Genomic DNA, 14,628 nt, shown 5'->3' with positions numbered 1-14,628 from the left:
CTGCTTTCAAGGGGAAACCCGTTGTACGGAGAATGGGTGCTTCACCCGCAGGTGAAGGATCAGATCTGGGAGATGTACGGCAAGGCCGCTGTAGATCTCTTCGCCTCGCAGGCAAACACAAAGTGTCCGCTGTATTTCTCTCTCAGGGACGAAAATGCGCCTTTGGGTGTGGATGCGCTGGCACACCCATGGCCGAACGTGTTGCTATACGCCTTCCCACCGCTGAGTCTGATTTCTCCCACCCTAGAAAGAGTAAGAGAAAACGGATTATCTCTCCTTTTGATAGCGCCCCGTTGGTCGGGGAGGCTGTGGCTGGCAGAGATTGTCCAGCTCCTCCAGGGCGAGCCTTGGCCGCTCCCGCTGCGCCGGGACCTGCTGTCACAGGCGGAGGGGCATATATTTCACCCTTACCCAGAACGAGTCAATCTTTGGGTCTGGCCCGTGAAGGGTTAAATTTAAACGCACTCGGGCTTCCGCTGGAGGTTATAAACACTATCCAGAGCGCGAGAGCTCCATCAATGCGCTTACTGTACGACCTTAAATGGCGTGTGTTCGAGGAATGGTGTACGCGCAAAGGAGTTATTCCTTTTCAGTGCGCGGTGAGTGATGTGCTTTGCTTTTTACAAAATTTTATGAACAATGGGAGAGCGTTTTCTACAATTAAAGTTTACCTGGCAGCTATTTCAGCTTGTCATGTAGGCTTCGATGGAGCTTCAGTGGGACGGTACCCTCTAATATGCCGTTTTATGAAGGGAGAGAAGCGTCTGAGACCAGTATCTAAACGCCTGGTCCCGTCATGGGATTTGTCCATGGTTCTGAATGCTTTAACTCTGGCTCCATTTGAACCTCTGGAGAGTGTGGATATTAAGCTCCTATCTCTAAAAACAATTTTACTACTTGCTTTAGTCTCAGCTAAACGAGTGGGTGAATTGCATGCCTTGTCAGTTCATCGAACATGTTTGAATTTTAGTCCGGATGACAGCAAGGTTACGCTGCTGCCTAACCCGGCCTTCGTTCCCAAAGTCAGCGATTCAGCTTATAACTGCTCTGCTTTGGAGTTACGTGCCTTTTACCCCCCTCCTTTTTCTTCGGAGAACGAGCGGAAATTGCACACCTTGTGTCCTGTACGAGCATTACGCTATTATGTTGACAGGACACGATCGTTCAGGAAGAATGATCAGTTATTCGTTTCATGGGCCACTCAATGTAAGGGTAAACCGATCTCCTCACAGCGCCTTTCCCACTGGATGGTGGAGGCGATTGAATTGGCCTATACGTCTATGGGCTATAATTCCCCAGCGGGCTTAAAGGCTCATTCTACAAGAGGTATGGCTACTTCTTGGGCTTTGTTCAAGGGGATTTCGGTAGGAGATATTTGTGCAGCGGCAAGCTGGGCTTCCCCTCATACATTTATCAGATTTTACCGTCTGGATGTCACTGCGCCTTCAATGGCTCATGCAGTTCTTAATGTGGCTCATTGAAGAATTGAAAGGTTATCTTTCGTTCTTGCCGGGTCTGTTCGGCGGCTTCGGAAAGCATGCGTTTCGGGAGTTGGCTATATCATTCCCATATGTGAGATACCGAGCTATGTTTGAAAGAGAACGTCAGGTTACTTACGTAACCCCGGTTCTCTGAGAACAGAGCGAGGTATCTCACCAAGCTTCCCTACTCGCATTACACGGGGGAAGAGCATATTTAGAATGCCGTTTTCGGGGATCACAGCAATATATATAGGGAGAGGGTGGGCTCCTTGTATGAGCTGTGATTGGTCCATCCTTCGGACAGACGTGGTGTAATTGGTGCTTCCATAGTCTATCACGCCTGGGGGCGTTCCCATATGTGAGATACCTCGCTCTGTTCTCAGAGAACCGGGGTTACGTAAGTAACCTAACGATTCATACCTCTTTGTCGGGATGAGTAGAGCGCAGACTAGACGGTTTAAAAGTTGCAGATGTCCTGATCAGGCCAGTGTGCTCATGATGATGGACAGGAGTCATAATCCCATATTTGATTTCAATTCAAGTCATTCAACAGTGCTCTTAGAGTTAGTTATATTTATAAATAGCCTTTGAGTCACAGGTGTAATCCACGTTTTGAGAGTTGGTTCACTCTCACACTCATTACTGTAGATAACTTACAGTATATTTATGCCACTTTGGCATAGCGATCACTTGATATCCAGCTACTATTTCGTTCTGAAAACCTGTCGTGAATGAATTCAAAAACTTCAACTACCTGTTGATCGCTGATTGGCTGAAAGAGCGTGCTCGTCTGCGATGTCAACACCAATGCCAGCTGACTCTACGCTGGGCCAGTATGTGTCATGATGACTGATTTTATGGAGTACATGCACACTTGAGTTTGTTATCAACCAATTAGACTATAAAATTTAGATGTTTGAAAACCGCCAAACCAGCCCAAATTTTGTCCACCCGCCCAAGCCTGTTTTTACCTGCACAATCAAATTCAAAACACAATCTGGCAACACTGCGTATCGGACCCATTTGAATTCTGCTCAGAATTCTATATTTAAAGCGATATGGAGGATATTAGGAGGAGAAACAATTAGAGATTAGAAGGAAACTACGGCTTTACTGAAATAAACTAAACGTTATTGGCAATTTTAAAAAAGGGGAGGAGCTGTTCGATATGTCCCGCCCTGTCTTCCTGTTTCAGTGGAAATTACGTCAACACATTGAATAATGCTGCATGTTTCAAGGCACTTCAGTAGGCCTTTAAACAACTGTTACATTCTCCTTTGGTTGAATGTGACAAGAGTCTTTGGTTATGATGAAAGAGATGGAAATGCAATAATTTTCAACCAGATTGGGGTGGCAAGTGAAAAATAAAGAATTAAAGATAAAAAACAAAGCACTTTCTCGACTAGAAAGTCAGGATTTAATTTTACTCAAAGTTCCCTTGTTCTTCTCTTTGTCTTTTGTACTTGTTTAAAGGAAAGAAAACACAGACTTTTAAAAAAGAGAAATCAAGTGGACTAAAAAAACTGAACTCATCGCAGCCATTATTTTTATTCAGGGGGTGATACTAATATTTCACTCTTTCATCAATAAGTAAAAAGCATTTAATTATACATAGCGGCTGTTTTGAGATGATGTGATTGTTTAGTAACACACATCATAATGCAAGACAGGGTGCAGAGCTCATTTCACTTTCAATTATGTAACACTGACATATCCAGGTCCTGAGATAAAAGCAGCAAATTAATTGCAGTGTCATTTCCCAAAGGCGTATCATTTACAGAGAGGAGATCCTGCTTTATTGCTGCGTATGTGAAGCCATCACAGCGTGTGGCTGTATTGTAGAGAATGTGTTTTGGATAAAAGTCACACAGCAAAGAAATTGCAATATGAGAAAAAAGTCCTAAAATACAAATCCATATACGTAGCAGGAAGTGCGTTGTCTTTTGAAAAGGACCCTGCTGACATCACGCAGTGCTTTGTGGATATTATTTACTCAGACTGAACATTTGTATCAGAGCAAAGAAATAAACTGGGTGAAAGTTTAATGTAACAGAGGAATCAAAGGAAGTGATCCGTGTGCTAATAAATCAAAACCGTGACCGTAAACTTTTTCAGCGGCCTTGCTTCCATTTTTCTTGTTCATTTTGGTCATAGAGATTTCAAGAAACTCTTTAATAAAGCGCTCTAAGCCATGAATCAAACCAAACAGCTCTGAGATGAATGACAATATTGCAACCTTTGATTTAAAGAAGGAAAATATTTGAAAATCGGATAAAAGACAGTAACTTTATTTTCTGAGGGAATGAATTGCACTGAAAAAGATATTTTCTCAAACTAGTCGTAAGTCAAGAATATATATTGAATTAAGCTTATTTGGTAACACTTTAGTTTAAGGTTCAATTCTCACTATTAAGTTGCTTATTAGTATTAGTATGTTATAGTATCTTGTAGTATATTAATAGTATATTGGCTGGTTTTTAGTAATTATAAAGCACATATTAATGCCTTATTTTGCATGACCATATTCTACATCTTCAATCCTACCCAATACCTAAACTTAACAACTTCCTAACTATTAATAAGCAGTAATTAGGAGTTTATTGAGGCAATAGTCGTGGTTAATAGTTAATAGAGAATTGGTCCCTAATCTAAATTGTGACCGTTTAATTTTCTTACCCCATTGGCAAATAGTTTTTATACAATGTAGTGAGATTTATGTTTAGAACGAGACAAAATATGAATGGGTTAAGAAAAATAACATTCATTTAAGATACGGGGCCCTATTTTAACAATCTGAGCACATGGTCTGAAGCGCATGGCGCACTTAGGGCGTGTTCGAATCCACTTTTTAAACAGTCACGTGCCAGGCGCATGGACCAAAAGGGTTATACCTAGTCTCTTAGGGTGCTTTCACACTTGGTTCGATTGCCTGGACCGAACCCGAGTTCGATTGCTCCCCCCTCCCCCTGCCCCCGCTGGACTGTGTTCATATTATATTATTTGGATCCGAACCGGGGTGCGTTTGCGTCATCAGAGCAGCAGCTGTTTACCCGGTTGCTTAGTAACGACAGCGAGCGTGAAGGCGGCAAAATGCATTTTGCATTTTGCTTTTAGCGTTGCTCACCTCACTTTTTGTTTTTTAACCATTGGTTTTGTTTCTAAAGCTTCAGTACGTAATGGCACTTGCGTCTATATGCCGCAAATGTACTGCAATGCTCTAAAGAATGCTGAAGACGAGCAGAAATGAGGTTTACAGCTCTCTGCTTGCAGTATGTCAGTCACGCTCGTCAGGAAAATGAGTGAAACACACACAAACACACATTTTTATCAAATCATCCGTCCTTAATAGCGGTTCACTTCCGCGATTTAGTACGATTGCGTTCACATCAGCAGCGAACCGTACCGGAGTTCACATGAACCGTACCCCAGACCACCCTTTTTAAGCGGACTCTGGTACGGTTCGCGGGTGCGCACCCGAGTTCGGAAGACCGTGTTCACATCATCCAAACGTACCGAACTCTGACGTCAATCGAACCCGGGTGCGCACCAAAACTGCTAGTGTGAAAGCAACCTTAATGAGTCATGGGTGTGTTTTGGGCGTAACGTGCAATAAACCAATTAGAGTCTCATCTCCCATTCCCTTTAAAAGCCAGTTACATGGCGGAATTTGCGAGTGGAAAGACTGAACGCTTCTCCAGAGAGGAATCCTTGTATTTTTAATGTTTCAAAATGTTTGTGTGCTGCTGCGTAAAAGATGTGTAATTCAGGCCTGCAGCTGCTGAGTTTTGAAGGGTCATTGAGAGAGTGTCATGTGTGTGCATGTGTGTGTTCTCTTCTCAGAGCTCATGAGCAGGACCTGTGTAAGAAACATGAGCGGGAGATGGCCGAGCTGAACGCTCTCCACCACAGAGATACACAGAACATGCTTTCAGACTTCAACAAGGCCCAGGAACTTCTGAAGGACAAGATCTCCGCCCTGCAGATCCTGTGAGTTGATGCGCCGCAAAAGAGTTTGTATACAGTATGTGTATTTTGGGGATGGAAGTCGGTTGTTTGATGACAGAGGCTATGAAAACGCTTGAATGCTAACTAAAGGACACCAGACTACCATGTGGACTCAAAGGGGTTGGTGGAGAGCGAAAGATGAGGACAGTGTTTCTGAAGAGATGCTGAAAGGGAGAAAGACAAGATATCTTGAAATATATCAGAGAGCAGATCAGACGACCCTGTCAAGGTAGTTCAGATAAGACAAGCAGATGCCTTTAGCTACAAAACATGCTGTTTATGTGCATTTTTGGGATGAGATTTATCTTGTGTTCTGAGAAGGGACACAGTGCATATGGAGAAGCAGTCCACACTGTTATGAAAAGAAGGAGGAGGTATTTGCAGCAATGTCCTAGAAGATTGTTGTTGAGCGGAATCGTAAACACCTCTGACTGGCCATTGTGCTCACGCGCTCATGAAATATGTCTGTGATTGGCTACAATGACCAGCGCTTCAAAAACATGTTGTAAATACAGCCTACATCAAGGATGCTTTTCACAGAGCGCTTGCACAGATACACACAGGAGCGTTTGAACGCTGGCCGACGCCTGCTTGTGCTTTCAGATGCTCCTGCTCCCGCTTTCAAAACACTTCCGTGCATTGATCATTGTAGCCAATCACAGACACATCTGATGAGCACATGAGCAGAATGGTAATGCATTTATATAGCGCTTGCAACAGACCCATGGCCATCCAAAGCGCTTTACATATTGCCTCACATTCACCCATTCATTCACTCACTCATTCATACACCAACGGCGGTGTCAGCCATGCAAGGCGCCATCCAGCTCGTCGGGAGCAGCTAGGGTTAGGTGTCTTGCTCATGGACACCTCGACACTTGGTCAGGTGGAACCGGGGATTGAACCACCAGCCTTCTGGTTTGTAGACAACCTACATGAACCACTGAGCCACAATGGCCAGTCAGACGTGTTTACGATTCCAGCTCAACAGCTCTCAATGCGTCACATTTTTTAAATTTCAGTACCGACTTGGTATCGCGGTCGGTACTTTTGACAACACTAAAAGGCATAGCTTGATGACACCGTGAATGAGTGTGAATTCATGGGAGTTGTCGTCTTCACCTCCACAGCCGATGGAAAGCAATCTGACGGGACTCAAGCAGAAATAATGTTCATTGATGAGCTAATGTATTAAAGTTTTATTAAAGGGATAGTTCACCCAAAAATAAAAATGTGCCCATAATTTACTCACCCTCAAGTCATCCGAGGTGTATATGACATTCTTCTTTCAGACGAATAAAATCGGAGTTATATTACACATGTTCAGGCTAATCCAAGCATTAGAATTTGATTCATAGTTGCTCTGTTTCTGAAGTCCATAAAAAGTGCATCTGTCAGTCAAATATGCTCCACGCAGCTCTGGGGTGTTAATAAAGGCCTTCTGAAGCGAATTGATGCATTTGTGTAAGAGAAATATCCATATTTATAACTTTATCAAGTAAACTTTCGGCCGACAACCTATGTCTTGAATATTTTGTGCCTTTTAAAAGAACCTTTTTTTTCTTAGTCTGAAGAACGTTTTAAAATAAAGAACTTTTTGTGCAGTGGAAAGGTTCCATAGATGTTAAAGGTTCTTCATGGAACCATAAATGGCAATAAAGGACCTTTCTGTCAGAACCACTATCATCATAGATGATAGACAATTAGCATATTAGTTTAGATTGTACAACCAAATTTAGGGGGAATCAGAATTCCAAATCCTGACTGACAATAGGAGGAGCTGAGGATGGAGGGTAATTAGCTCCAGAGAAACGTGATAGCAGCTGAAAATACTGAAGGAGCTTATATATATATGCATTCTGTGATAGGCATCGTATTCCTATTGGACAGGTAGACGTGATCAGCTGACAGTCAGCTGCTGCGAGCTTGACTAACATGAGCTGCCAGAACTAATGCTATGCTTGATTTATGTTTAAGAGTGAACCTGCTCTTTAAAATGCAAACGGGCACGTTTCTACATGGAAAATCTGTATATAACACTTTTCTCCATCATTTAATCCTCATTTGATGAATTATTGCCACTATGATTCCATTGATTGCCCTAAGAATGACAATTATTTGATTAAAATATACTACATTACTACAGTATATGACAGATAGGGGCTGGTTAAATTGGATTATGGGTGGTTAGTGAAAAAGACAGATTTTTTTAATATTATTGCAATAAAAGTATAGCAGATACTTTTGAATGAGTAATTCATTTAGGGGTAAATACATGTAAATTGGGACACTTTTTGTCATGGAGATGAATGGACAAAATGTCCCAATTTACTTTTGTTTACCGTAATTTCTGCTTATAATGGTACATTTATATAATTTGATATAGAGTTTGAATGATAGAGATGTTTTTATGAATTTGAGTCACTAAAAAACAGCCGTATACAGTCAAACCAAAATTTATTCAGACACCTTCAACATTTTCTCACATTATCACAGTTTATTCGCTATGGAAAATGATAATAAAATATGAGAAGAACTCAGAGTTAAACTGTGTCAGAACAAATTCATCTTGATAATGTCAGATAACTTTGATAGAAAGGTATGTAATGGATTACAATCAACCAATCAGCTGTCAGCTGTTAAATGTTCAGTTTTTTTTATTCGCTTTGGTACTATTTTCACAAGTAAGGTGTATATTTTCAAAACTCTTAGTACAAAAATCCAAACTGATCACACTTGTAACCAGAGCCGGCGGCAGAAACAAATCAATGGACGGGCATTTAATATTCTTGGGGGGGCCTAATTTTGACATCCAATAAATTTTTCTATAGGACAACAACCAACTATTGCTACAACAGTTTCACGGCGATTTCAATATCATAACTACAATTAGCCTATTGCCCACTCATATTTCGGTTACTGAAGATATCATGTTACAGTTAGAGCCTTGGTCTGCATTGTTCCGTGAACACAGCATGCTATAAGCCAACTTCCTAATAACAGCCTAATAGTCACAAATCTCAAGTTAAGTATTAAATCAACCATGCATAATCAACTACGACACACTCACACACATATAGCATATCAGTAGCTGCGTTTCCATTACAGATTTGCGCAGCTGTTTTGCGCTATTATCTAAATATCGATAAAAAACTATTTCGAAATATTTTCATTCGCAATTTCAATTTGCGCAATTTGAAGGGTAATGTAAACACGGCTAGTGTCAAATGCATAATTTACACCACAGCTGGTGCAACTTAAGAAGAGTAATAAAACCAACTGCCCTACTCACGTTCTTAATACAGCTGAAGTCGACGTTTTTGGGAGTGGAATCTCATTTTTAAAAAAAACATAGCTTGGATCATGACTGGTGCTGCTAGCCGAGGCTCCACCACCTTCTGTCGTTGTAGCAGGTGTTTCAGGCGCCACAGGTGTCAGTTTCTTCCCTCCAGAAGCTGACGATTTGAAAAAGCTTCGTATATCCATATTTTAATATTTTCACTTTCACGATTAATTTAAATTTAACCTGGCTAGCTAGCTTAGGCAAAACCGAGCACACGTCACTTCGCTATAACTTTACCGAGATGCTGCCGTTAGAGCGGGTCAGCAGGAAACCCCTTTTTTGTAAACAATCAGTCAAACTTCGCGGGTGTTTTTTTAAATAAGATTATGAGTCAAATATTACACTTAAATACACACATCAATAAATATATAAATACTACACGTAAATTATTATTATTTTTAAAATAATTTTTAAATGTAAATTTGATGGAGGGGGGGCACAGGAGCTCTGTGGGCGGGCCCGGCCCCCTAAGGCCCGCCCATAGCGCCGGGAGTGCTTGTAACACAGCTAGTCATTCTTTCAAAACCTGATGTAATGCTTTCATTCAGTACATATTTTCATTCCATATAATCATTGTTTCAAATACAAGATTATTGTAATATGTGATGAGAACATTTGGTTTAATCACCGAAACACAACAGTATGATCTTCTTTCATTTTAGTACTTTTAACAATCAGTTTAACAGAAAACATTGCAAGATACATGTTTCAAATCTCACTTGTTGCTGAATTATCTACTACAGTACCTATAGTGACAGGCTACAGATGCCCCATAAGAAAAAAATATATATTTTTCACATATTATGCCCACATGATTTCTATACTGTACAATCTGTATATTCTCTCCCCTTACACTAAACCATACCCATCACACAAAGCTGTCTGCATTTTTACATTTTCAACATACATTCTGTATGATTCATAAGCTTTTTTCCTCATGGGGACCAAAAAAATCAATTAAAAAAAATTAGGATATTGCCATCTTTGTGGGGACATTTTGTCCCTATAATGTAGAGTTTACCAGGCCACACACACACACCTTATAATCTAAGATAAATTGCTTATAATGTAAAATAATTCATTTCATATTTGTTATCCATGTCGGAAATTGCAAACAAAGTAGAAACTATGTCTATATAATCAATATCTATAGATATCTATATGTGTACCAAATGATTCATTGATTAACAATTAAGATCAGTTGGATTAAATAACAGACAAAGTATTAAACTGAACGAGAAGAGATGCTAATCAAAAGTTTGATAGGAAGAGCTTTATGAAAGGCAGTAACTGTGAATGAAACATTTATAAAGATGAAACACTTATTTTGTGTAGTTAAAAGGATACATTGTGGTTTTGTGTATTGTACTAACACAATTGAAAATATACTGAAATGTTTGAAAAAAGTGCACTTTTGATGATATGTTGTGATATTTGCACTATGAGCTTGTGAAAATAGTACCAAAGCGAATAAAAAAACCTGTAAGTACAAAATCAGATAATACCAATTTAGGTCAACCAATGACCGAGCAATGCTTCATTTTGTTCAGTCTGTGGTGTAAAAGGTCACATTAGGAATTAAAGAAAAAACACTTAAGCAAAACATGGTCAGCTCTAAGTGTCTTTATAATTTTGGTCCAAATTTTTATAAATTGTACTGGTAGTCCACTGTATGAAGAATATTTGGGTGTAATATGCCACAGTTTACTTTATTTAGCTATCCTCACTTAAATAAATTAACTATACGGTCCTGCACCCACTAGTAAAAAATGATATCTGGTGTCTGAAATATTTTTGGTTTGACTGTATGAACAGTGGGTGTTTGTAGGTGTATATGCATGCGTATAAATATAGAAAGTTGGCAGGGTTGTAGGGGAACAATATTGTTGTCAGAGGTGACCTAATTTAGGTTTACTTGAACAAGAGCACCAACAAATCCAGCTATTGAACAGCTTGTGGTAAAAATAGTTCAGTGTTCTCAACTCTGAGAAATGATAATGAATAATTTCGATTTCGGAAGTGTGTGTCATGACATGGGAATGGCCCTAAACCATACAAAATACAAAGGAAACATAGATTTGAATTGAACAAAGACAACATTCCTCATACAAAATATCTGAGGTTAATTTAAATCAGAGTGTTTTTAATTAATAATTTATCCGTAACAGAGGAAGCTAAGGAAGTGATCTGTGTGCTAATAAATCAAAACCGTGACCGTAAACTTTTTCAGCGGCCTTGCTTCCATTTTTTTTATTCATTTTGGTCAAAGAGATTTCAAGAAATTCTTTAAAGAGCTCTAAGCCATGAATCAAACCGAACAGCTCTGAGATGAATGACAATATTGCAACCTTTGATTTAAAGGGGGAAAATATTTGAAAAAATCGGATAAAAGACAGTAACTTTATTTTTCGAGGGAATGAATTACACTGAACAATATATTTTCTCAAACTATGTTTTTTTTTTTTTGTGAGACAAAGGCTATGAAGGACTGATCTTTAACCCAAAAATGGAGATTCTGTCATTTATTAATTTTCTATTTGCAGCTCTTTTAAATTGAACGCAGACAGATGCTGTCAAGCACCATAGCACCATAAAAATTGTCCATATGTGCTGTATTTCAGATATGACGAAATCATATGTGAGATTTAAACACATTTAAAGGGATAGTTGATTTACCCATGATTTACTCACCCTCAAGCCATCCTAGGTGTATATGACTTTCTTCTTTCAGACAAATACAATCTGTTGTATTAAAAAATGTCCTGGATCTTCCAAGCTTTATAATGGCAGCGAATGGCAGCCCAAAATTTCAAGCTCAAAAAAATGCATCCATCCATTATAAAAGTAATCCACTCGGTTCCAGGGGTTAATAAAAGCCTTCTGAAGCGAATCTGTGGGTTTTTGTAAGAAAAATATCCATATTTAACACGTTATTAAGAAAAAATATAGGGGGAAGGAATATATGGAAGGACCGCCTTCCATATTCAACTTACAAAAAAGCGTAACTGGAGCAACGTTGATGCAGACGTTGGCCGTAGCATAAGCGAGGATGACGCGGACGTTGGATGTATCATAAGTGACGATGACGTGGTTGTTGGACGTAGCATTATCGACGAGGACGCGGACGTTGGACGTATCTTAACCGATGATGACGCAGGCGTTGGACGTATCATAACCGACAATGACGCAGATGTTGGACGTATTATAACCGACGATGATGCAAACATTGAATGTAGCATAACCGACGATGACGCAGACGTTGGACGTATCATAACCGACGATGACGCAGACATTGGACGTATCATAACCAACGATGACGCGGACGTTGGACGTAGCATAACCGACGATGGCGCAGACGTTGGATGTATCATAACCGACGATGACACAGACATTGGACGTAGCATAACCGACGATAACGCGGACGTTGGACGTATCATAACCGACGATGACGCAGAGGTTGGACGTAGCATAAGCGACGAGGACGCGGACGTTGGACATACCATAAGCGACAATGACGTAGGCGTTGGACGTATCATAACCGACGATGACGCGGACGTTGGACATATAATAACCAACGATGACGCAGACGTTGGACGTATCATAATCGACGATGACGCAAACGTTGGACGTAGCATAATCGACGATGACGCATACGTTGGATGTAGCATAAGCGACGATGACGCAGGCGTTGGACGTATCATAACCGACGATGACGCAGACGTTGGACGTAGCATAACCGACGATGACGCAGACATTGGACGTAGCATAACCGACGATGACGCAGACGTTGGACGTAGCATAATCGACGATGACGCAGACGCTGGACATATCATAACCGGCGATGACGCAGAGGTATCATAACCGACGATGACGCAGACATTGGACGTAGCATAAACGACGATGACGCGGACGTTGGACGTAGCTTAACCGGCGATAACGCGGACGTTGGGCGTACCATAAGCGACGATGATGCTGACGTTGGACGTAGCATAAGCGATGATGACGCTGACGTTGGACGTAGCTTAACCGACGATAACGCGGTCGTTGGACGTACCATAACCGATGATGACGCGGATGTTGGACGTATTATAACCGGCGATAACGCAGACGTTGGACGTACCATAAGCGACGATAATGCGGACATTGGACGTAGCATAACCGATGATGACGAGGATGTTGGACGTACCATAAGCGACGATGATGCGAACGTTGGATGTAGCATAACCGACGATGACGTGGACGTTGGACGTATCATAACCAATGATGACGCGGATGTTGGACGTATCATAACCGACGATAACGCGGACGTTGGACGTACCATAACCGATGATGACGCGGATGTTGGACATATCATAACCGACGATAACGCGGACGTTGAACGTACCATAAGCGACAATAATGCGGACGTTGGACGTAGCATAACTGATGATGACGAGGATGTTGGACGTAGCATAAGCGGCGATGACGCGGACGTTGGACGTAGCATAAGCGACAATGATGCGGACGTTGGACGTAGCATAAACGACGATGACACGGACGTTGGACGTAGCATAAACGATGATGACGCGGACGTTGGACGTAGCATAAGCGATGATGACGCGGACGTTGGACGTAGCATAAGTGAAGATTATGTGGACGTTGGACATAGCATAAGCGTTTTGAGAGGCGTTACACTTTCTTCGTAAGTTGAATACGGAAGGTGGTCCGCCTGGAAGCTATATATTTTACTTTATAAAGTTTTAAATATGGATATTTTCTTACACAAACCCATTGATTCACTTCAGAAGGCCTACCCGATCCTGATGCACAAAGTTAGAATATGCTAAAGCACAAATGAGTAAATTTCATCTTCAGAATCAAATTTGTTCAATTCTTTATTATTCCTAATCCTGGTGGTTTTGAATCCTATTAGCGATTCCAGTTCAAATCCCATTAATGATTATTTTGATACTTCAAGAATAAATATTTTGGAAAACAAAATTCAATTTCACTGCTTAAATTTGATCATTTGAAAAAGTCTTTTTACTGGCTTGATTGACAAAAAAAAAATTATATTAATTAGTCATTTGATCAGAATTGAAAATAAAAATCAATAGTATGTAGCAGGAAGTGTGTTGTCTTTTGAAAATTACCCTGATGACATCACGCAGTGCTTTGTGAATATTATTTACTCAGTCTGTACATTTGTATCAGAGAAAAGAAATAAACTGGGTGAAAGTTTAATGTAAAAGAGGAATCAAAGGAAGTGATCCGTGTGTTAATAAATCAAAACCGTGACCGTAAACTTTTTCAGCGGCCTTGCTTCCATTTTTCTTATTCATTTTGATCACAGAGATTTCAAGAAATTCTTTAATAAAGCGCTCTAAGCCATGAATCAAACCGACCAGCTCTGAGATGAATGACAATATCGCAACCTTTGATTTAAAGAAGGAAAATATTTGAAAATCGGATAAAAGACAGTAACTTTATTTTTTGAGGGAATGAATTACACTGAAAAAGATATTAGTTTTTATATATATATATATATATATATATATATATATATATATATATATATATATATATATATATATATATATATATATATATATATATATATATATATATATAATATAGTGAGATTTATGTCTAAAACAAGAAGAAAAAAATATGAATGGAAAATCTTACTACACTGGTCCCTGAATTTTTATAGCTGTGAGATGACTTTAGAAGACTTGAATATATCGTGCACGAATCAACTGGACTACTTTTATGCTATTTTATTTAATGGTTTATTTTTGTCTCTTTTTTTAAACTTGA

The 14,628-nt window shown here is 39.9% G+C and overlaps 1 protein-coding gene across 2 annotated transcripts in view; it reads left to right on the top strand.

The window, feature by feature from the left end:
* The window catches only part of fam184ab (family with sequence similarity 184 member Ab), a 208,681-nt gene that overhangs the window by 169,226 nt on the left and 24,827 nt on the right, over positions 1-14,628 (top strand). For both annotated transcript variants that reach the window (XM_079832089.1, XM_079832090.1), the window contains exon 15: positions 5,322-5,468. In XM_079832089.1, the coding sequence (XP_079688215.1) occupies positions 5,322-5,468 (147 nt within the window). The remainder of the gene's footprint in view (positions 1-5,321; positions 5,469-14,628) is intronic.

Source organism: Gobio gobio (assembly GCF_949357685.1).
Source record: "Gobio gobio genome assembly, chromosome: 12".
Taxonomy (NCBI): Eukaryota; Metazoa; Chordata; class Actinopteri; order Cypriniformes; family Gobionidae; genus Gobio; species Gobio gobio.
Note: the sequence above shows the minus strand (reverse complement) of the source record. Positions and strands in the feature narration are given on the sequence as shown.